The sequence below is a fragment of the Trifolium pratense genome, linkage group LG4 (genome assembly GCF_020283565.1).
Source record: "Trifolium pratense cultivar HEN17-A07 linkage group LG4, ARS_RC_1.1, whole genome shotgun sequence".
Classification (NCBI taxonomy): Eukaryota; Viridiplantae; Streptophyta; class Magnoliopsida; order Fabales; family Fabaceae; genus Trifolium; species Trifolium pratense.
The window spans coordinates 3,569,045-3,594,207 of NC_060062.1; the positions used below are offsets into that span (position 1 = coordinate 3,569,045).

At 32.4% G+C, this 25,163-nt stretch overlaps 2 protein-coding genes and 1 pseudogene across 12 annotated transcripts; 1 reads left to right on the forward strand and 2 right to left on the reverse strand.

The window, feature by feature from the left end:
• Positions 1-254: 254 nt before the first annotated feature.
• LOC123921416 lies at positions 255-6,381 on the reverse strand. Of its 11 annotated transcripts, none has more exons than XM_045973951.1 (10): positions 5,868-6,381; positions 5,009-5,037; positions 4,600-4,916; positions 4,378-4,467; positions 4,134-4,169; positions 3,630-3,689; positions 2,990-3,026; positions 1,555-1,673; positions 1,043-1,123; positions 255-598 (listed from the first exon to the last, which is right to left on the reverse strand). In XM_045973951.1, the coding sequence occupies exons 3-9, from the start codon at positions 4,690-4,692 to the stop codon at positions 1,082-1,084; spliced, it is 477 nt and encodes a 158-aa protein (XP_045829907.1). In that variant the 5' UTR covers positions 4,693-4,916; positions 5,009-5,037; positions 5,868-6,381; the 3' UTR covers positions 255-598; positions 1,043-1,081. The 11 variants fall into 11 exon arrangements, 9 of the variants coding, with proteins under 9 accessions (XP_045829907.1, XP_045829906.1, XP_045829905.1 ...); XM_045973950.1 differs by having other exon boundaries at positions 4,600-4,827; positions 5,009-5,073; positions 5,868-6,379; XM_045973949.1 differs by having other exon boundaries at positions 5,009-5,073; positions 5,868-6,375.
• A 4,615-nt stretch (positions 6,382-10,996) lies between these two features.
• LOC123920458 (chlorophyll a-b binding protein 215, chloroplastic) lies at positions 10,997-12,540 on the forward strand. The gene is made up of 2 exons (XM_045972710.1): positions 10,997-11,234; positions 11,711-12,540. The coding sequence occupies exons 1-2, from the start codon at positions 11,089-11,091 to the stop codon at positions 12,360-12,362; spliced, it is 798 nt and encodes a 265-aa protein (XP_045828666.1). The 5' UTR covers positions 10,997-11,088; the 3' UTR covers positions 12,363-12,540.
• A 2,685-nt stretch (positions 12,541-15,225) lies between these two features.
• LOC123920855 lies at positions 15,226-22,407 on the reverse strand (annotated as a pseudogene).
• Between the last annotated feature and the right edge of the window lie 2,756 nt (positions 22,408-25,163).

Genomic DNA, 25,163 nt, shown 5'->3' on the forward strand with positions numbered 1-25,163 from the left:
CTTTTTATACCAATTTTTTGAAAAAATTATATATACAACACAAAACTAATATGTCTCTTGTTTTAATTCATTTGGTTTACACTACTTCACCTATTTAAAAAACTATGCCGTAATTTACATAAGTTTTTCAATGTGCAAGCACTTTGCTTTCATTTTTTTCACTAAAACTATCCCCAAAAACATTGTAAGGAAAACAACATATAAAAAGAGAAGTATGGAAAAAAAAAACTTCTTTATCATTGAAAAATATTCGGATTTACATAATCATTAACTACTTTAGTTATGCTACAAATCATATCTAAAAAGATTACAAATAGATCACATGCTAGAAAAGATTCAAGGCCTAGTTCCCATACAATCTCTATCATGACAGTAGGAGTAACAATAGGCTAGTGGTATGCTCTTAATGTCCTCTATAGTTATAATTCTTGCACGTAGTAGTAATAATAAAATGAAATTAAGTAATGGAAAGGAAAATCAAAGAAATAATACACACTATAATAAAACTAAATATAATCCTCAAAATTATCTCATTGTTCTGTAACAATTTGTGTTGGCGCTATCTCCCTTTGTAACCTCCCTTCATCTTACCTCTTTCCTGCAACCATTCCACACTCATGTCAAAAATAGTTGATGACAAAATTATAACAGAAGACAATGGGCTGGTGATGATAAAACTAAAAGCAAAACCTTAGACTACCAAACACCCTTCAAAGTAAGGTATATGAGAGATTATACTACTCTCGATCAAATAGAATCACATTTGATTCCTTTTCAATAAGCCTTACATGATTTAGCTTCTTAAAAAAAAATAAAAAAATAAGCCTTACATCAAATAAATGGCAGATTCTTTGCAACCTTACAACATTCCACAAAATTTATCTTATAATCTTACATTGCAGTTGAGGCCTATAAACCTTCAATCAAGCATTATATACTAAAAAATGAATTATTCTATAACATTAAGCTTAAATACCATAAATTGGGTGAACCTCTATTCTATCAATAAAGTAAACTAAAAAATAAGATGCATCTTACTTACTTATGAGCATCTGGAACAACCATTCAACTATTCTCTTGATCATCTTGTCATATCATATGGATGTAGGATTCTTTCATAAACCTTCAATCAAGCCATATACCCAACAATGAAACTAACAACTAAAATATCAATCAATATAGGAGAAAACATATAATCTCGTAATAACAATATAAAATGTAATTGAAGCAACTTGCAATTATATCTCAAAGGACCTAAATTCAACATATGTTGTGAATCTGGATGCAAGCAAACATACTAATACTAATCACTACAAAACAATTGAATTGTTGACTTTGTTATTTTCCTTTTTTCTATGGCACAACAAAGACACATGTGAAGGAAATCCATCCACTAATTTCAAATATCACAGTCACAATGTGAAGCACCATGTAAACAAAAAGTAACATATTTACTTTTTAAGACTTAAAATTTACAAAATGGATGATAGAGACAAACAAAAGTAACAACAAATTCTAGGTAAGTAGTTTATTTAGCTTCTAATGATAGATTACCAGTAAGCATGTGGTGGATAGAATGGTGAAGGCATGAAAGGCCTCCTTGCTCGTAAACCAGCAGGTCTTCTTCCAAAATACTGCTTCAATCCAGGCACATTTGTACATTTCGCAGACGCCTGAAGGAAAAACCATAATTCAAGTAAAAATGAATGTAAACATGGAGTGATTAATTGAATAAAAAAAAAGAAATAAAACTGATTGTGTTCAACAATAAAAGCAAGAACAGGGAAAAAAATTTATATAGATCTCACCTGATTGTGTTCAAGACATTAATCAACCAAAGTGAGGATGAAAATGTACCCCATCTCACCTATTATTGGAGATGGAGGAGGCAAAAAAAACAGAGAAGAGGGAGAATCCTTATAATATATGCAAATTAAAATGATCTGACCTTACCAATTTTTTTTGTTTGTGTTGGGAATTAAACTGGGCTTACGAAAAATATGGCCCATTACAACATTACACGATAACAATTGCTTCTCAATGGTCAATTCAAAAAATTGTCCAAAAGAGGAATCATAAAGGAAGAAAAAGAGGAGTCACAAAGGTAAGCATTGTTTTTTAAACTTCGGAGGGATTTTTGAAATTTGAATTTTGAAAACATTTGTCACAGCTTGTAGAATAAGATTGCAAAGTAACAGCTTTTGGTTTTTCACCAAAATGGGATGGTCAAGATGCACAAAGAAAAGAAGAAAAGCAGAGCTGAAAGTGACACAACACTGTGTGTTCTGCCTTGCCAATTTTTTTTTGTTTGACTGTGAAAGAATTACCAAAAGTAGGAGTTCAAGGTCAAAACGTGAAGTCTGCCAAAAAATGCATCCTTTCATTCAATATCATTAAAACAGGTGGTTTGGTTGTTAAAAATTAGAGCTTCAAATTAGCACAACACTACTTAGTGTTATTAAAAGCATTATGTTTCAACACACAAACCAATTAACTCATTCAAGTATTGTTCTAACCAATCAACCAATGAAAGTATTGATGAAAAATATCTTATGCAACTTCTTTTACATGTGATAGAAATAAACTTTGCATCATCATAATCAAAATTCCTAGAAATCTAAGGATTAAAGTTTTCAGAAATCTTTATCCTATAATTAATCATAAAGTAAAAAAAAAAAGTATGCAACTAAAGTAAAATTGTAAAATTGATCAGGAAAAAATAAAAAAATTCCAAAAATAATCATATTTTTTCATATTCATTACACTAATTCAAGCAAATCTAATTCATATAAATATAGTTTCATAAAAAACTAATCCATGGAAATTCATAAACTTGACCCCTCAATTTGATAGTCTTCATCCCCTCAATTTAAATAAGATATTTCGAAATAAACAGGATGGAACAAAAAAACCTTGAGAAAAGATGAAACAAATTCTCATCACGTTAGAAAGAAATTGGATAGTTGTTTTGATTGTTAACATGGCATACCTTTATTTATCCTCAAATTGATGAGCAGCAAGAACCTCTGATTGCACATGAAAACAAAAAAAATAAAGCAAAGATCTAAGTAGAGCAGAAAGCAACATCATTACAAATTGAAGGAATAAAATATAATGATATGAAATACAAAAATGAATGAAACACAATAATGAGAAACATCTTTTTTCATAATCCAAAGCTGGTTGACATTTTTTTATACCATATTTTTCTTTAAATGTAAATATGAGAGATTGAGAGTTCTTAATTTTTCTTAGGCTTATAAATAACAGAACAATAAAACTAACATCAACTAAAACTGTCACAAAGCACACCATCAAACCAAAACACCATAAAAAAAAAAATTAACAATAATAATATCACTTGAACTGGTTCCTGCTATGTGTCCTTGCTAATAGGAGATCCGACGGTGTACTGGATTTTGATGCAAAATACAAATACAAGTCATTACAATTCAAAACATCATAATGTACATGTACTGGATTAAGAGAATTTTGGATAAACTAGTACATGAGATGACTAAGGTTTTTTTTATACATGTACCGGATTAAGTAGATATCATAAATGAACTCCGTTGCTGAATACAGACACACACAAAAACATCATAAAGAAACTCCATTGTTGAATATACCTTAACCAAGTGCACAGGGATGTCTATGATTTTGATGTCGTCCTTAACCAAGTCAACTTCCTGCAAATCAAAACAAGGAACATAAGCATTGTTTAAATAGATTTTCAATTCAAAAAAGGCACAGAGAAGAAACTCAAGTATTGTGCAAATATATAGTTGTGAAGCATAAGTCAAGATAAGATGTGTTACTTTGAATTTATTAACAGGAAAATCCCAAGATAACTCAACCACATCAAACAAAAACATGAGTGAAGTAATAAAAAAGACAAGCAGAAAGATAAGAGTGAAAAGAAAAAATTAAATCACTAAGTACCAGACAAAAAATAAATCATTCAGTTGGATCCAATGATCATCCAACAAAAACTAAAACACCAAGTACCAGACGAGTTTTGTGAAAAGAATGTGAAAAGATACCTGGATGAGAAGATTAGTAAAACACCAAGAACACATTAATGAGAAGATTAGTAATTAAATAGTAAACCAAAGCAAGCAAACACTAATTACCTGGATCAATAACAGATACAAATTAAGCAACCTACACTGTTCAAGAAACAATTAAAAGCGCATGAGTTTTTTTCCTTTTAAAAGTGCACGCGTGCGTGCGCACACACACACACACACTGACACACACAATAATTCAACCAGTTAACAAACCAAATTCCAATTATAGGAATCAACAAGCCTAACTGAATCTCAAGGTTAACTAATAATGAATTCATAAAGACCAAGCATGTGTTTGAAGGAGTACCTTGTCAACATTCATATGGCTGGTAAGAGCTGAACCAGAAGTTGGACCAAAACCAGACACAATATTAAGAACCTCAAGTAGAAGGTCAACCTATCACAAAACAAGAATTTTAAGATATCTCCTTGGACCACATTTAGTTTCTCTAACAAGGATAACATTGCATATGTCATGCTAACAACAAAATCTACATTATTATCATAGTGACATTAAGGTAGTAACAACCTGCATCTGATATGATCGCATTCCAACAAAATTAAGCCACCATTTTGAGTTATTGTAAAGGAAAACTTGAAGCCACATACAGAGGCAGAGCATGCTGCTGTCCTCGCTAGGCGATGATGCTTCTCACTAGACGAGCTGTTCAGTAACAGAAACGCAGCATTTGCTGCCACTCCACTTGTTCTTAAACAACCCTTAATTTTCTTCTAAAAAAAAAGAGTCTAAAACTAACTAAAAAAACAGAAAAAAGCTGCAGAGCCTTAGTGTTATACATTAGTGAATATGAAAGCTAAAATTGCATCAAAACCTAGTCCTACAAGCTGAAATCAAAGAGGCATAACAAAATCAAACTACTACCTGAAAAAAAGAGTCATGGTGACTGATTATACTAGAGTAAATGTAGAAGACAAACCTTGTTGAAGAGATGCTATTAGTCAATGACTGGATCAAAAACCATATGACCCCTGTTAGCAAACACTAGTAGAAAAAACACTTTTATTGTGTTAATATTATTAGGCTTTCTCCAAAACTAGTACATGAGAAGCAAGGCAGGACAAACTACAGCCTAAAACAAGGATTTAAATACGGTGATTTGCATTTTCACTTCAAATGACAATACAATATACATGGTTCTAACTCATCAAGCCAGTAATAACAATCATGGACTCGCTAACGTAATTTCCAACTTTATGGATCTAAATCCAGTAGCCAAAATCAAAGACTGATAATTTCATGATCAGGCATTGACACTCAGCAATTGTGTAAATAAAAATCAACATAAAGAGCAAAACGTCTTTGAGAAATGGAATTATGATAAATATAAAATCACTGTGAAGAGCTTCAAATTTCTCCACTACCACTAACCAGTTTTCTAATTTAATTTACTAGTTCAACATATACATAATTTGGCCAATTATTAAAGTAACAAGAGAGTACATTCAAAGGGCAACCATTACCCACAGGCCACAAGAACTTTCACAATCATTCCAGGCAAAACATAAAACGCAGTAAGTGAAATATGGAGGTATTACAAAGATGGTGACAACACATAAAACACACAGAATCACAGTGAAAAACGCACATAAAACCCAGAATACATATTCACAACCCCAGAATCACAGTGCAAAAAACGCACATAAACGCACATAAAACCCAGAATACATATTCACAACCCCAGAAACACAGTGCAAAAAATGCACATAAAACCCCAAAAATTACAAACTTTAACCAAACAAAAAGAAATTAAAAAAATTTGAGAATAGAATCAGTACCTGTTTGTGTTTTCAGTTGTAGGGAGAAGAACGATCTGAGAGAAGCTTTAATTTGTTTCACCCACCTTCGATTTGGGACCTAGGGTTCGTGAACCACCGAGAGATGACGAAATTGAGAGAACGAATGAGAGAGGACGAGTGAGAGTGAGGGATTGTCGTGATTGAGAGAGTTTCGAATCGAGAGAGGAATTGAGGGTTTGTTGTTCTTGATGATTTGGGAAAATCGCGTGACTGTTCTTGACTGTTCTTGAGGGTTTGTTGGCGAAGAGTGTGTATGAATCGTACGCTTGAGTGTTTTTCTCACTTAACAGTTTGTCCAAAAAAGTTTTTTTTTTTTTTACTCAACATGACGTCTTACATCTGACTCTATATATGGCCAGATATATATTTATTTTAGATAATTTTCACCATAATTACAATATTGCCACCGCGTTCAATTTTATTTCTGGTGATATTAGAACCAGATGTAATAAGTTATGTCTATATATTTTTCCCTTCCGTGGATATTAGTACCAGATGTAAAGGTTACTCCATATAGCGTTTTACATCTGACATATGCTCGTCAGATGTAAATTACTAGTGTAATATGTCATATTTGTACTAGTGAAATCAGGCACATATAAGACATTATCTATCTTAAGAGTAGGTGAAAACACAATTGTGCCAGAAAATTTGGTGATAACTTGATGCATTAGGCAATTTAATCATCATAGGAGTGATTTCATTATAAGAATGAAACCAGTGAAGTGTGGCACAAATGTGATAACTGGCACCAGAATCTATGATCCAAGTGCCTAGATGTATAGTGTTACAGCATAAAGAACAAAGGGAATGTATACCTTGCTTAGCTATTGATGAAGGACCAATAGGTTTGAATGAGCAAACCTGATTGGAAGCAGCATGACCAGAACCATGACTAATACCAGAAGTTTGAATGAGATGTATCAACTTATCAAATTGATCTTGAGTAATGTGTGCAGAACCTGAGTTAGTAGATGCAGAGTTGCTAGAATTGCCTTTGTGATCCTGAACTACATTCAATTGATCATCACCAGAATTGGACCCCTCAAGGCTCAAAAGCATCATTAGCAGAACCTGAATTCCATTTTTGCATATGAGATGGAACACCATGTTTCTTGAAACAATTCTCAACAATGTGGTTAGAGCGATGACAGAAAGTGCAATAACGCTTGGTACCAGAAGGAATTGCAGGAGATTTACCCATGGCGCGAGAATTCTTACTCTCAGAAGCATTGATGACTGATGAGAGCTTTGGAATCATCACAGTAAACAAATCCACTTTGCTCCTCGTGTTGCAAAACCATAGAGAAGATCTTATTCATAGGAGGCAAGGGATCAAGAAGTAAGATCTGAGACTTAACAAATAAAGAATCATTCAAACCAGTCAACTGGATCCACCAGCTAATAAATCTCTTGCTGTAGATTGCACTCTTGCTTCTTCGTCTTTGTACCGGTTGTCAACTGGATCCACCAGCTATATAAGGCTAAGAATGTTAACATGAAGATTAGAGAAGAAAATATAACCTGTTTTAGATCTTCGAGTTTTTCAAAATAAGTATGTATTGTTTCATCATTGCCTTCATTATAAAGCCATTTCTCATTCTCTTCGAGGCTCCTGGATATTTCATCCTTCTCTTGTTTAAGAGCTATTCACAAATTATTAAACGCCGGTCAGTCTGTAAAGATAGAACACACACACATACATAAAGCTAGATATGAAATGTGTGACAAAACCGTGTCTGCATCTTATTAAGCTAATGAACCCTATACCTTATTCCTCGTGTCGTAGACGTATGACTCCAAAGTGTTCCTCTTGTTTTTGGTTAACTCCATTAACTCCATTGATACATTCTTCTGGATTAACTGACGTTCTTTTTCTTGTGCTTCCATGAGTTCAGCTCCGGTCAAATTATTACATATATTGTGATAGCATTCCTTGAAAATGGAGAAAAAAATCAATCACAAAATGGATTTATCTTAAATTATTGGTTTATTACCAAGAACGCTTAGACGAGATGACATAGGTCTCTTATAGCTTAATTAAGGTCCTGGGTTCGATCCCTGGTATGGGCATGCAGCAACGTTAAAACTCTTAGAGAGAGTTTTCCACCCATTTGGGTCCCACAAGACTCGAAAGATTAGTCTCTACAGTTGCACGCAAAGGATACTTGATTTACACCAAATTATTGGTTTATCTATTTAGTTATAATTTTACTTGTGATATTAATGGCAAGTTTTCATTTTGATGTGTTTGTTTCCAACTTTTATGTCTCTTAATAGCTATGGATGAAGCTTATGATTTTGGGCCAGCTTTGTTGTAGAATTTTGTGAAGGTTTTGAATTTAGGGTTGTTGGTGAAGTATACGTAGAAAGGATAGATTGGATTGGTAAAGGGATATAGTGAGTTGAAATGAGTGTAGCAGGGTTTGATATTGGAAATGAGAATTGTGTAATTGCTGTAGTGAAGCAAGGTGGGGTTGATGTTTTGTTGAATGGTGAATCGAACCGTGAAACCCCTGCAATCGTTTGCTTCGGAGAGAAGCAACGTTTTTTTGGGTCTTCTGGGGCTGCTTCTGCTATGATGCACCCGAAATCGAAAGTATCTCAAGTAAAGACTAATAGGACGGAGATTTGATGACCCTGATGTTCAAAATGACCTAAAAATGCTCCCTGTTGAAACTTCTGAAGGTCCAGCTGGCGGCATTTTATCCACTTGAAATACTTAAAGGAGGATCATAAGTTTATGCCGGTTCAAATATTAACAATGCTCTTTGCTAATTTGAAGGCTATAGCTGAAAATGATCTGGGGACCACTGTTTCGGATTGTGTTATCGGAGTTCCATTATACTTTACTGACTTGCAGAGACGAGAACATCTCGACGCGGCAACAATTGTTGGGTTGAATCCCTTGAAGTTGATTGATGATTGCACTGCAAATTCTGCAATAGGTCTTTGTTATGGTGTTTACAAAACAGATTTTCCTGATAGAGGTCCTATTTATGTTGCCTTTATTGACATATTTCCCTAAAAATAAAAAGTTAACATTAATAGTGTGTCGAGTAACGGTTCATCATACTTCCGGTACAAATGGGTCTCCATTTAGTTGTGGCAGTGAAATATTTGGTGGAGCAGTAGTATTAGTTGGTCACACACCACGGAGGGTAAAAAAGGCATGTGGGGGTGGAACTTTACAATATGTTATTGGTGTGCAATAGCCACTTGGATTGGATATATGGCTGCAACTTCATTTGCATCATATCATATCCCACAACACCATAACTACTGATCACTATGCATGTAACAAAAAATAAATGAAAATATATTAAATGTGCCATTGCTATGCAGATTACAAGAGTGTTTGTCTTTGAAAGAATTTATTCCACATAGTCATTAGTTACTCATGTGTACCTTTTTTGTTAGAAGTAGTTGATAAATGTGAGTTTTGTTATATTGTGTTTAATCTAAAATTGTTCTTGAAACCAGATAAATTGACGGGTAAAAGACTAGATAAAAATTAAAAATTTTGTCTTTCACTAAATAATAGAATTTAATTTATATGCACCGTCGGTGTAAAGTTATTTTGCACATGCATTCAATAATATACCGACACATCATGTATGGTCATTAAAAACACATGATGTGTCACATTCATTAAATGATGTAGCAACACATTATTGGATGTATGTGTAAAAAAAATTTACACCGACGATGCACAACAATTAAACATGACAATATTTTGTCTCAAATATAAGTTGTCTAACATGTAGAATTATAGATTCTATACCAATTAAGTTTAAAAACAAAGATTTCAATATGAATAAGAAACAAGTTTCTTCAAAAGAAAAAAAGAGAAACAAGTGGACAACAAGCTCCATGTTTAAACTAATCATCTCTTTTTTCTTTTTTTTTTTTTAAACCAAAGATATCATCCGCGCGCAACTGTAGATACTAATTTCCTCAAGGTAACTGAGATTCATTTAAGGGATTGACCTCTTCCAAGAAATGCTTCTCCATACGCACCGGCCAGAGATTGAGCCCGGACCAAATGATTAAGGGACCCAAGTATCTACCATTTGTGTCACCCTATATTGATATCATCTCATTTTATTTATTTATGAAGATACACATATCCAACAAAATTTTAATAAATTTGGAATTCATAATTGAAGAACCTAGCCTCTTACATTATTAATATTCCAAAAAAAAAATCCAAAAATGATTTCAGGAATACAAAATGTTAAGGCTTAAATGAAGATACACATTTTTTTAGTTTTTTTTACAAAATTATCCTACAACTCTATTAACTCGATCTAAAAATTACAGTAATTAATCCAAAATATAAAAGGAATAATGTTAGCAACACACTCTTTAACAAACACACTCCAACACACTCTCTTTTATTGGTTGAAATTCACATGGGTCCCATAAAAAAATGTGGACCCATATAACTTTTATGGTACCCATATAAATTTTAACCAATAAAAAAGAATGTGTTAGAGTGTGTTTGTTATTGAAGTGTGTTGCTAGCACTCCTCATATAAAAGATGTGATGGGCAATGGAGTTGCACTATAGCACAAGCACAAATACAGACCAAGATTGTCTGAAGTCAATGATTTCATGCAGTCACGTTGTCGATTTACGGTGGTCGTTAGATTGAAAGCATACGGTCGTTAGATTGAAAGCATACGGTTCAAATTTTAAACTCGATGTTTTCTATCTTTAAAAAAACAAAATCTTCATTAAAATTCGAACCATTGTCTCTCGATCCAACGATTACGATCGAGCCAACTGCAAAACTACATCAATATTTTGACAGCAGGAAATCTTATCTTATTTTCCCTAATACCCAATCCAAACTCTATTCCAAGTTTCTGTTTTTCTTAACTTTGGTGGACCTAATTTCCTTGGCTCACATTCACCCTCTTCAAAACGTATAAGCAACAAGATCACAGTGTCCAAATGGCACAAAGAGAGCCACAATATCAATACAAAATATCAGGTTGAGAATCCACATCCAAATTCAGCACCAATAAGATGTTGCTGACTTGTGCATATCCTAATCCACAAAATCTTATGATTTCCACCGTGGCCACTCTCAACACATCTATAAACCTTTGTAGCATTTCCTTCATTCTTCACAACAACACTAGCTAGCTATTAACACTAAAGAGAACAACAGCAAGAAACCTCAAAGCCCTCATGGCCACCTCTGCTATCCAACAATCAGCATTCACTGGTAAGACTGGTTTGAGACAAGGAAATGAGTTCATCAGGAGAGCTGGTAACTTTGGCCCAGCTCGCCTCACCATGCGTCGTACTGTGAAGAGTGCTCCTGAAAGCATTTGGTAAGTAGTTCAATTACAGTCAAAAAAATTCAAAATGTTTTGGTTTTTAACACTCTTATGTCTCATCATGTCTCTTAAGAACATAGTAACAAAAATTCTTAGCTTAGATGGGGAAGACCCAAAAGCCATAGATTATGCATGTGTAATGTAATAGATTAAATCAAATGTTAATAACTAACTGGTGATATAACTGCTTATAGACTATAATTTATGAATCACGGACACTCCTTGAATTAGGTCGTGTCAGACACGTAACACGACACCAACATATATGATTACATTGAATTATGTTATTTTCTCACATTATTATCGGTGTGGAAGTGTCCGTGTATTTGTGCTTCATAGCTTATAGTTAATAGTTATCATCTTGTCTTGTAAAGGTCTAATCAAATGCAACATCCTGTGCTAACATTTGAAGTAAGGTTGTGATAATTTGTTTCTGTATTTAACTTGGTATGATCTGTTGTTAAAATCAGGTATGGCCCTGACAGACCCAAGTACTTGGGTCCATTCTCAGAACAAATTCCATCATACCTGACTGGTGAATTCCCTGGTGACTACGGATGGGACACAGCTGGATTATCAGCTGACCCTGAAACTTTTGCAAAGAACCGTGAGCTTGAAGTAATTCACAGCAGATGGGCTATGCTTGGAGCATTGGGATGTACCTTCCCTGAAATCCTTGAAAAGAATGGTGTTAAATTCGGCGAGGCAGTCTGGTTTAAGGCTGGTGCCCAGATCTTCTCTGAGGGTGGCCTTGACTATTTGGGCAACCCAAACTTGATCCATGCTCAGAGCATTCTTGCAATCTGGGCTACTCAGGTTGTGCTCATGGGATTCGTTGAAGGTTACAGAATTGGTGGAGGACCACTTGGTGAAGGATTAGACCCACTTTACCCTGGTGGTGCCTTTGACCCTCTTGGTCTTGCTGATGACCCTGATGCATTTGCAGAGTTGAAGGTGAAGGAACTCAAGAACGGCCGATTGGCTATGTTCTCCATGTTTGGTTTCTTTGTTCAAGCCATTGTTACCGGCAAGGGACCTGTTCAGAACCTTTACGACCATCTTGCTGACCCTGTCGCCAACAACGCATGGGCATATGCTACTAACTTCGTCCCCGGACAATAAGAATGCCAAGATATGGCTGCCTCTTCAGCTGCAATCTTCTGCTCTCATTTGCATTTGTGTTGAGTTTAACTTCTATTTTCACCAATGTAATTACACAAGCAGAACCTGTATGTGGCTGATTATATGTTAGAAATATGGATCCTAAGAAATGTCAACTCTTGTGCATGAATTCAGAATATTGATCGAGCTGTGTTAGTCATATGCTTTTATTTAATCTCCCATAATAATTAGTTTAAATAATGCAACCAGTTCAACTACTAAAATTTGTCAAAAAACATCAACTACTTAAATGTAATTACACAAAGATTGGTATTTAGTATGAATAAGTTTGCACACGAAAAAGGCATGAATGTGTTCAAACTAGTCAGGTGGTTGGTAACCATACACCTAGATAGGTCAAATGAGAAGCAAAAAAAAAATAAAAAAATTCACTACACCATTGATTGTTTATGTTTTGTTTGTTGGAAAAAACAAATTGTTCCTTTTAGCATTTTGGTTGCACAAAAACTCTGCTTCCTGCAGAATTCAAATTTGTTATCATGTGTTTGAGAAATCAAGATTAGATCCTTCTCTTAATCTTCAAGATAACAAAATATGGTGGTTGAAACCAAAAGACTGTAAATTTCACTTCTGGGGTTATAGCAATTTTCTTAAAAATAAGATGACACTGAGAGCGCAATATTATGTAATATGATTATAGAGCATTTTCATGAGATTCATCATCTTTATTATCTCGTGAAAAAGAAGCCATAATGGGTATCAACAATATAATATATCTGTAACCATTTTTAAAATTCATACCTCGACAAGGATCCGCAACATGCCAGCAAAAGTTATTGCAAGAACATGATCCATTTTTGAAATGATGAAAGCAGATGTACTTCATTTCACGATCGTATAGATAGCTGAGAGGTGTCGGTAACTACATGGCAATCGTTACAGACTCGAAGGTTCTTTATAATGCGAATAAGAGTTCTTTCCATATCGATGAGACCAAATGAAATCGCCAACTCTCACTGCGGTTCTCTAATTCAATTTATTTTTCCTTCTCACCACCATGACACCATCAATGTTTAGCAGAACTTGGCTTGTGTCAGGAACATGTCACTCCAGTTTCAGTTTCTCCCTCATTTCCCTCAACTTTGCATATATATCCTGGGTTTGGGGATGTGATCTATCCAACACAATAAACCGATGAAGTTGACCCTTGTGCTCAATGAAGCTGCATCCAGCATCCTTTATCACTCATCTCTTTTTCATCATTTCTGTTACATGTGAAACTTTATCCCACTTCCCAGCTGCAGCATACATATTGGAAAGTACAGTATAACACCCGGTATGAGCATCTAAATCCTCCTCAATCAAATTTCAAGCAGCATATTCACCAATTTCCAAGTTTCCATGATTCCTAGCACCACAAAGCAAACTCATCCAGATAACTTTGTTGGGTCTCGCAGTCACTGGCATCCTCTCAATGATATTTTTTGCCTGTTCAAGATGCCTGGCTCAACATAAAATGTGGACGAAGCAACCATAATGTTCAACTATGAGATCAATTTTATACTCATTTATCATCATTTGAAAAACTCAGTTTTCCTCATTTACCATGCCTGCATGACTATAAGCATTCAAAAAACCTATCAAAGTTATAGCATGAGGTTTCATTCCAATTCTTTGCATTTCCATAAAAAAAGCTAAAGAGCTTGATCAGCCAAACCATGCCACAATTTGTTGTTGGCTATTGCTTTGAAAACAGACACAGCACTCTCTAATACACTGTTATGATTTGCTAAAAGTAAGAAACGCCAACGAAAAAGACATGACCCTTGCACTGAGTGAAATATTTCCACATAATTCCTGCTTTAAGTAATATAGTTCGTGTAGACAGGAAAAAACTTCCTACTCACTGTAAAACACAAATGATTTCAGATGCCCTTCAATGTGGTTGATTCTTTGCAGTGAAGGGATATAATGTAATCTCATTCCTAATGTTAGGTTACGTCCTCGTGAATAAATTCAAACAAACTGTAGTTTGTAAAAGAAACATTTACACTTAAATATACACCATGGAGGTCAGCCTGTGTAAGCATCCAGGGCTATAAATGAATTGAAAGAACAAAAAAAAGAAGAAAAAGAGGAGGGAGGAAAGCACAAATTAAGGAAAAAAAAATTGATAGCTTCTCCATGTTAAATTTCTTCAGAAATACAAAACAAATATGACAATTCAAAAATATCAAATTGGAGTCAAATTCGTAAAATTAATCATAAGTTAATTGGGTGACTTTATAAAGGAGAAAATTGTGAATAAATACACCACAGATTCACCTTATGTTAAGTGATTTGAATAGTATTTCCATTTTAGTGCCCAGAATCACTTTCACTTCGGTGGACCACTTGTGAAGATCATCCACCGTAGCATAAGCCTTGAACCTTGAATTTGTAACTCCCATATAAAATTCATAAATTAAAATTTGGAGAATGCTAGTTATCACGAAAGAAATTCACCCGAATTCCTCCCGAACTGCATTCTGTCCAGCCACTTTTTTTGACTTTTCCATCTATTTAATTAATTCCCATGAATTCTGCACTATGCTTATTTTTCATTGGCCAATTTCCACTCGGGATGCTTTCGGGATACATTCCTTCGCTATGTATAGCAATGCTCTTAAAATTTTGGTACAACTGTAAATTTTGATTTGAATTAGCAAATCATGCTATTGTGTAATGTAACTGTTTGCGGAATGGGCATTATAGAGCATTTTCATGAAATTCGTCATCTTTATTATCATGTGAAAAAGAATATCTTTAACCATTTTTAAAACTGATACCTCGACAATATAATATATCTTTATTATCATGAGTATCAACAATATAATATCAACAATAAATCTTTAGTATCATGAGTATCAACAATATAATATATCTGTAACCATTTTTAAAACTGATACCTCGACAAGGATCCACAACATGTCAGCAAAAGTTATTGCAAGAACATGATCCATTTTTGAAATGATGAAAGCAGATGTACCTCGCACTGTGATTTCACGATCGTAGATAGCTGAGAGGAGTTCGGTAACTACATGGCAATCGTTACAGACTCGAAGGTTCTTTATAATGCGAATAGGAGTTCTTTCCATATCGATGAGACCAAATGAAATGGGCAACTCTCACTGCGGTTCTCTAATTCAATTTATTTTTCCTTCTCACCATGACACCATCAATGTTTAGCAGAACTTGGCTTGTGTCAGGAACATGTCACTCCAGTTTCAGTTTCTCCCTCATCTCCCTCAACTTTGCATATATATCCTGGGTTTGGGGATGTGATCAATCTCACACAATAAATCGATGAAGTTGACCCTTGTGCTCAATGAAGCTTCATCCAGCATCCTTTATCACTCATCTCTTTTTCATCATTTCTCTTACATGTGAAACTTTATCTCACTTCCCAGCTGCAGCATACATATTGGAAAGTACAGTATAACACCCGGTATGAGCATCTAAATCCTCCTCAATCAAATTTCAAGCTGCATATTCACCAATTTCCAAGTTTCCATGATTCCTAGCACCACAAAGCAAACTCATCCAGATAACTTTGTTGGGTCTCGCAGTCACTGGCATCCTCTCAATGATATTTTTTGCCTGTTCAAGATGCCCGGCTCAACATAAAATGTGGATGAAGCAACCATAATGTTCAACTATGAGATCAATTTTATACTCATTTATCATCATTTGAAAAATTCGGTTTCCCTCATTTACCATGCCTGCCTGCATGTCTACAAACATTAAAAAAAAAAACCTATGAAAGTTATAGCATGAGGTTTCATTCCAATTCCTTGCATTTCCATAAAAAGCTCAAGAGCTTGATCAGCCAAACCATTCAATCATAAGCCCACAATTTATAGCCGTCCAATGCCACAATTTGTTTTTGGCTATTGATTTGAAAACAGACACAGCACTCTCTATACTGCCACACTTAGAATACATTTTTGTCAATGAAGTACCAAGTACACCATCCAACTCAAATCCATTCGTAACTATAAACAAATGAATCAATCTTCCATTACTAAGAACAGCCAAACCCGGAACAGCAGAAAGAGCACTCAACAACACTTCAAACAACTCCATAGCTTCATAAAAACACACATTGAGCTGATATCCAGCTATCATTGAATTCCAACTTATGACAAAACAATCCATCCGCCAAATCGATCTTACCACACTTCATATACCCATTAATCATAACATTACAAGAAAGCAAACTCTTATCAGGCATCTAAAAAAATATCTCTCTGGCAACCTTAACCTTTCCACATTTACACAACCCGTCGAGCAAAACAGTTCAAGTAAACTTATCCCTACTAGGCATTTCATCGAACACCTTCAACGCGAACTCAACATCACTGTTCTTAGCACACCCATCAACCAAAGAATTCCATGACACTAAATCTTTATCAACCTTATCAAACTACTCACTCTGCACAAACTTATCAAAACCAAACTCAATTGTAAAACCAATCCAAGTGATAATTGTCATAACTGTTGCTGTCTTACATTTTTCTGAGTTCAAGAGTGCACATGTTAGAAGTTAAGTACTGTATTTAAAGGTGACATTAAATAATAATTTAATATTTAAAAAGTATAATTACCATTTTCAAAAATAAATATTGTCACATTTGTGTTTTTAACCCGCGCTATAAGTCCATGTTAACATTTTCCTAAAAATATTTTGTTGGAAAGAAAGAACAAGGTTTTTAATCAACCAAACAAAAGAATTTAATTATTACATGTGTGGTTGACTGATCTTTAACTTGTTTAGGGATTACCAATAAGTAATTTGTTGTTTGATTTACTTTTGTTAAATTAGACACACTTTATGCTTAATCTTTTTAATATAATTAAGTTGGTTTTATTAAAAAAAAAATGTACTCTTATAAGTTATAATAAATGGTGGCATATTTTTTTTCTCTAAAGTAGTCAAATAATATATTAATAAAACCTGATTAAATATAAGGTGTTCTTAGGTACCGTTTGGCCCGACTTTTTTATTGCCTAAAAGTTACTTTAAAAATAAGCTCAAAATAAGTGCTTTAGAAATAAAGTTAAAGTTGTTTGGTGATTTCATTTTTTGGAAAACTTTAAATAAACTATTTTTTAAGATCTGTTTGATTAAATATTTTGTAAAAGTTTTTATAATATCAAAAATCATTATAAATAAATAAAATGATTTAAAAATATATTAAACAAATATTAACATTTTGTGTGTCTATATATAACATTTTTTTACGCAATCTATATATAACATTTTACTTAATAGTGTTTTATAAAATCTACCGTTTGATTAGAACTAGAAGTATATATTATTTAGATCTTCTATGTCAAATTTTACACAAATTTAAAATAATTTGATACGTTATTGATATTCATAAAAATTAAAAATGTTCAATAAAGATGCAGAAATCTTTAATTTTAACGAACCTCGGTAACATATAAAATAATTTTAGCTTTGTGTAAAATGTAATACAAATAATCTAAATGATATAAACTTTAAATTCATCGTAAATTTTATAAATTTATATTTGTTAAAATATTATTACATGACATAACAAATTATCAACTGTTTAATTTTATCTACCACAAATATACTGATTAAAATGAATGATTATTTTTTATTATTTTTATTTAATGAATAGTAGTATGCACTTTTACTGTGATGATGAAAATTAATAATAGTGCATTTTCTATGTGTAAAAATAATACAAATAATAATAGCAATAGTGCACATGATATCAAGGTGATGCATATAAATGAATATCTCACTTAAATCTGAATTATTTGCGTTGCATATACAAATGAATAATTGCTATATATAAGATTGTTATGAAAGACGATGCATATATATAAGATTTAATCACGTGTGTCAAAAAATAATATATAACAATATCACTTAAATATTTTTGCTTTCTCAGGGATTCGAAGAGGTTAGGGAGCGAAAAGCTGTTTTGGCCTAAAAAAAGTTCCATATATTAACTTTCCTAAAAGTTGATTATTGATATATTTTACACATACAAATTAAGTTACTTTTTTTTATTAAGTACTTCTAAAAAATACTGTTTGGCCTGACTTCTCCTTTTTTGGAGTAAAAAGTCAGAAATAAGCTGGGCCAAACGGTACTCGGGGAAGAAAAAGACATTCAAGAGAGCATCTAATCAAAAAAATCCTAACCCCGGTAGTACATGATAAGATTGGACCACACCACAGAATTTAAATCATAATAGGAAACTTTTTTTCCCCTTTTGTCAAGTATTCTGGTTGATATTCTAAGCGTAGAGAAATGGAGAATTTTGGGTTCAAACATAGTTTTTTTTCAAAAATATCTCTCTGATAACCACCAACTAAGCTACATTTAACCACCATCAAATCAGAACTTTTACTTTGTTAAGCAACAATTCAGTTGATATCTCATTTTGTGCGAACACCTTATTATTTCTTTCTTTTCAAATAATCCAGACTATCCAAATTGTAAAAAAAAGTGGCGACGAACTTCTTTGCCAAAAAGATAATTGCTACAAAATTGAATAACGTGAATTTGGACATCATTCGAAAAAATGCTTGATAATCCTAACCAATTTAAAATTGATGTCCAAATATTAGAGGAAAAATCACAATCAAATAACAAATGATTAACGAATTCATTTCTTTCACATTCACATGAACAAAGTATGAATCCAATGTTAAGAAGTCTCACATCAGTTGCGAGATGGCCGATACTCAATCACAAAAACTAGTTCGAGAGTTGAGGTTTTCACTACACTTATAAAGGTTATCTTTATCATATCTCTAGCTAATATAAAACTTCTAACATGTTGAGTTAGGCTCAATACTCAATTCTAATATGGTAGCAGAGTCTCCTCCACGATACACTGAACCACCATTTATATCCATGCCAAATTAAATTATCTTTTCCAGATAACCTGGTTAGTTAAAAATAATCTCCTCACAACTCATAAATAGAGACGCACTTTCAAATAAATTATTTTTTTTCCTTATAACCTCCTTATGCTCACACCCTCCCAATAATTGAATCTAAATTTAGTTATTAGTTAAATGTTTGGAGGATGTCTAAATGCATGTCATAGATTCCATTATAGAATGGTTATGATTAATTGCGTGAATATATTATATCTAGCATGTCTAATGTCTAATTAATAATAGAGTAATCTATGTTAAAAGATGCAGAAACAAGGCTGCACTTAGTCTAGTTGGTAGTATATCAAAAATTTAAAGCCTTGGTTCAATAATTTGGGTGGGTAATGTCTTATGAACCCTTATCTATCATTTGTACTGATCTTTTGTCTTCTGGTGAATGAATTACTTTGTTGTAAAAATATTTAAGACCAAATCAACCATTCACTCAAAGCTACTGAGTTTTAAGCATACTCTTTCCCTAATAAAATATACTCCTAAGCAAAAAGTATAAATATAGTCCAAAATTAAATCAATAGTATTTTTTTGCTTATATATATTTTCTTTTGTATTAACAAGCTGGTTTTCAGGGAAAGGAGTTCCGATAATTCAGAGTTTGGCTACAAAATAAAAAAAAGAGATACACATGTATGATACATGCATACTTAATTCAAGTATATATATATATATATACACTAAATTTAATATCATTTTTAATATCAATCAATACAACTAAATTAAGTAGGTGTTATTACCAATATGTCATGGCTCATGCATGCCCTACACTACTGGAAGAACAAACATTCTTTATTATGTGGGGTGAGGAATTTGAAAGAGATGCACGGGAGTCATCATCATTATCTTTCTTAAAGTCTCAAAACACATGATTATGTTTTTATAATAATTTAGTACTTTAGTAAAAAAAAATAAAAATAGTACTGTATTAAACTTGTTAAATTTAGTTCTCCTACTTATTTTAAAGTGAGGAATTTACATGTACAAAACGTATTATGTTCAACTAAATTGAAATACTTCATTTATTTAATATATTTTTACATATTTTATTTCTTCAATTTTTTTTTGCATATTTTATTATAATTGATAATTTCTTTTTTGTTTGTATTAATCTCCTGTTTTCAGGGAAATGAGGCTCCATAATCTGCGAAATAAGTAAAATCTGATCAATAAGTTAAACTCGAATTCTATCGAACGATTCGTTCTAGAAAAAGTTCATTTGCTTAATGTTTGCCATCCTTTTATAAGAGTGTAATATTTTATTTTAGAGAGTTTGAAACAAATTGACGAGAGAGACGTTAATTGATGCAACAATTGCACATGACTACATAATCCACACCATTGATCGGTCTATGAGATAGAACAGTACATAATTTGTATTTTATATTGTTTTCATTGTCACAATGGACTATAGCTTATGAAAGTAGCTAGAGAGTATAGTCGAACAAACCATATAATTTTACACATTGAGTTCTCTCTCTTTCTTTGATGGACATGGACAGTATTGGACACTAATCACTAATTAATGATTGATGGCAAATTCCAAAAATATTCCTTGCCAATTCCTTTTGTCTATTCCCCACAGCAAGACCTCACCTTCCAAGCTCCAAAACAACAACAACACGGTCGATCGTTAGATGATTTAGTGGTGATTGATATTGAATTTGGTATTGAAGATCACGGTTCGATCATCGCAACTACGATTGGAAGGGGGCTGAAACCACTTGATGTAAGAACTGACCTCCAAACTAGATTAGGTGGTCCAATGAAACAGATATTGATGATGAAAAAAATATATATATGCATTTCCTTTTGTATTATAAAATAATAAAGGTGGCTACTTCTCTACTCTCACATAAATTGAGGGTATATGCCCTATGCTGACATGACCAATCAAATTCAGACATATATGTGTCCAAGTCAAACATAAATAATTTTTTACCAAAATATAATTTTGACTACTTTAATTTTCAAATAATTATACTTTAGGTTACTACTTTTCATTAATTATATTTTAAGTTACACATATTCTTATCATTTACTAAAAAACACTTTTAACAAATCCTATTCATCTTTTCTTACGTATTCATATTTTCTTAAGATCAAATTTTTTCGTCGGCGCTTCGCTTGTCGCCGCCGCTTCACTTGTCGTCGTCGCTTCGATTTAATTCCTTGAGGGATTTGTAATTGCTATTTGAATTGTTAAATTGACAAATAGTGATTAAAACATACAAGAGAATAAAAAATAAAATCAATGTTATCTAGATGAACCGATTCTGGAACAAACGTAGCCGAAACAAAATTCTGAAAAACAATTTGTGAAGAGACTGATGATAGAGAAGTGATTCCGGGGCCTAAGGAAGCGGCGATCTTCAAGGATCACAAGTGAAGCAGCGACGACGACAAGTGAAGCAGCGGCGACAAGCGAAGCGCCGGCGAAAAAATTTGATCTTACGAAGAAAAGATGAATCCGTAAGAAAAGATGAATAATATTTTCGAAAAATATTTTTTTAGTAAATGATAAGAATATGTGTAAGCTAAAATATAATTAGTAAAAAGTAGTTACCTAAAATATAATTATTTGAAAATTAAAGTAGTCAAAAAAATTTTTGGTAAAAAATTATTTGTGTTTGACTTAGACACATATGGCTGAATTTAATTGGTGTTATGTCAGCATAGGGCGTTTACCCTCAATTTATGTGAGGGTTAATTAGAAAAAACCAATAAATAATTACGATATTTTATTACTTATAGTAATATTAATGACTATATTTTACCTGTCTCTAAAAGAATTTGAACTCTTTCTTAAAATTTTAAGATCGAAATCTCATCACTAAACTGACACCTCATAAAGGAAAACATTATGTTTCAATAGTTGAAAACTTACAAAAACAAAAAAGAAGTAACACACCATAAAGACCAAACAAAGATGTACATACCATTCCTAAACAAATAGTGGTCTAAAATTGACAAGTACAGATAAGCAATTACCTAACCATTTATTCTCCAAAATACTCAATTCCAATTGCTACTCTGCATCATCAATTTGGACTTTACCTCTTACCATTTTCCTCATTCAAAAAGTCCCTTTGGCTACACATGAAGCTACCCTTCCTTCTCCCTATACTAACTTCAACAACTATCTCTTTGTCTTTTTGTCAAACATCACTTGATTCTAATCTATGTTGCTTTCATCAGGAATCAATTAGAAGGACCCAAATACTAAAAAATAATGTTAAATACTCTGGTACACATCTTATCTAAATATATATAGGTATATTGTTGACGTGGATAACTCTGATAGGTCTATGATTGGTGTTTAATATAAAAAAATTAATAAACACTAATTATGAACCTATTATAATTGTCCATATCAGCGAATATACCGATACATATTTAAATAAAATATACACGAAAGAATTCACAAAAAATAATATGCTCAACAGCTAAAAAAAATGATCTTCAAATATATGCATTTCCTTTTGTATTATATATCACTTCCAAAACACAATATGCCAAACCCACCAAAATATAGATGTCAATTCTTCCCCTCCTCTCCACTCTACTCCACTGCCTCCCAATTTCTTCCCAAAGATTGAAACTTTACTCACAACTTTCAAATGGGTAGGCAAGATAATGATCCAACCATGGTGAACTCTTCCATTGCTCTTCTTCAAGAAAGGTTTAGACAATTGGAGAAAGTGAAAGAAAGGAGAGAAGGTAAACAACTTCTTACATTGTTGTCATCAGAGAGCAACACCTTAGCATCACAACAAAGGTTGGTAGTTCCAAATAATAAGCAAACTCATCATGATTCTCTTTCTCTTGGACTAAACTTGACAAGCAAGCAAGGTGATATGAACACCATGAAATCAAACACATCTTTGAGTTCATGGTCACATGGTGGATCATCAACATCAAGAAATTTTGATACCTCTGAAATAGATACTTCACTTCATCTGTAAATTAATTAATCACTTATATATTTATTTATGCTTGTATTTTGATTCCATAATCTCCACTATTTTATAGTATGTATGTGTTTGTGTATATGTGCATATTAATAGTGTCCTATATGTTCTTAATCATTTTGTAGCATTAATTATTTTTCCTTGAAAGCATGTGAATGATAATTGATAAATGCAAAATAATTGGCAAATGAACAAATATATAAACAAGACTAAAATTATGAATTATTAACAGCAAATAGTTTTGAAATAGGGTAAATTGTATAATATATGGACAAGGTCCACAGTATTTTTATGTCGATAAAAATGTTCAAAATATCAACAATGATAAATATCGCCTATTTTGATTTAGAGGTTTTTTTGAACAATATTTGATTTAGAGGTTGATGATCTACATAATTTTTATAATTAAAAAATTACTTTTTTTTTACTAATAAAAAATTACTTAAATGGAGTACTAATTTGATTAAAATAACAAAAAAAATATATGCATTTAATATTGAACCATTATCGATTAGATCACCGTCTAAGCTGACAAAATATGAGGATCGTGAGTTTTTATTTCAAAAAGTATCGTCGACAATTATTAGAATTTTTAATAATTTTTTATATTGATCTACGGTGGACCATCCGAATATTCAGGAGGTCCATATTAACACTTGCCTTAGACGTTTTTTTTTTCTAAGTGAATCCCATGCAAAATAAAAAATAAAAAATTGAGGGCCTAAAGGCTACTTTTGGTTCTGCATCGAGAAAAAATATTTGTGTGTGTGAAATCTTAGATGTGCTTAGTGTTTATCCCTCCAGACCATAATAAATATTAAAAAAAAAATAACAAGTTCTTTTTCAACATACTAGCATAATATTATAACCAAAGACATGAGGACTGAATACATTTTTTTTTTCAACTCGAGACGACATTTGTGCATTCATTCATGAGCTTAATTTGACGACATGTTGACATGTTCCTTAGCTCCTAACTCCTAAGTATCTTCTATTTTACAATGAAATAAAATATGAGTTTCTTTATTCCGAATTGCTTACGATAACCTTGTGTCTAAGATTCCTTTAAAAACAAAATGAAATAAAATTAAAAAAAAAAAATATATATATATCTTTTAAATAACTAACTAATCTTAAATTCTAGACAAATTCTAAATATTCTTACCAGAACATATTATTTTAAATTCTTATATCATAACACTAATACGAAACCTTGATTCATCACTGTATTCTCCCCCTTTTCTTGGTACGTGTTGTGAATTTGGATTGAATCACACCAATAATCTTGATGTGTGGAGCAAATCGAATCTATATATATAAATCCTAGATAGTTGTGAAATTGCTTATCTAAACCCTAATCCACAAACCAATGAAAACCTTTCATTTAACCACATCATCCACTTACATCTATTTAATGTGGGGTACTAATTGTAATTATTATTATTATTATTATTATTATTATTATTATTATTTTGGGTTATTATTCATTTTAAATTTTTTTTGTTCATTTTATTATTTTGTGTATTTTATTTTATTTTTTTCAAAAAAAATAATGTTTTTGCTAATAATCTTTTGTCCAATCTTTGTGAATATAAGGAGTTGGCCGATTGTCAGGACCACTTTCTAATGTTTAATAAAAAAAAAGATAAAATAAAATTTACTAATGATTGTTATGCCCTGTATGATTTTTATCATATTCAATATTTGAGTATGAGTTAGGTTGGTTTATCTTTGCTCTAATAAATTTCAAATTAATATAAATGTCAAATTTGATAATACAGTAGTTTTTTTGTAAGAGATAATGAAGTAGTTTATCCAACTCAGAATCCTCCAATGAGATTTATAATATAAA

What these genes read in the sequence shown, in the direction of transcription:
- LOC123921416 (XM_045973951.1), bottom strand. Translation starts at nt 4,692, where the DNA reads ATGCTCTGCCTCTGTATGTGGCTTCAAGTTTTCCTTTACAATAACTCA. An exon ending in TCCCTGTGCACTTGGTTAAG is followed by an intron (nt 3,027 to 3,629) that starts GTATATTCAACA and finishes ATGTGCAATCAG; the next exon opens with AGGTTCTTGCTGCTCATCAA. An exon ending in CAATTTGAGGATAAATAAAG is followed by an intron (nt 1,674 to 2,989) that starts GTATGCCATGTT and finishes TTTTTCCTTCAG; the next exon opens with GCGTCTGCGAAATGTACAAA.
- LOC123920458 (XM_045972710.1), top strand. Translation starts at nt 11,089, where the DNA reads ATGGCCACCTCTGCTATCCAACAATCAGCATTCACTGGTAAGACTGGT. An exon ending in AGTGCTCCTGAAAGCATTTG is followed by an intron (nt 11,235 to 11,710) that starts GTAAGTAGTTCA and finishes TGTTAAAATCAG; the next exon opens with GTATGGCCCTGACAGACCCA.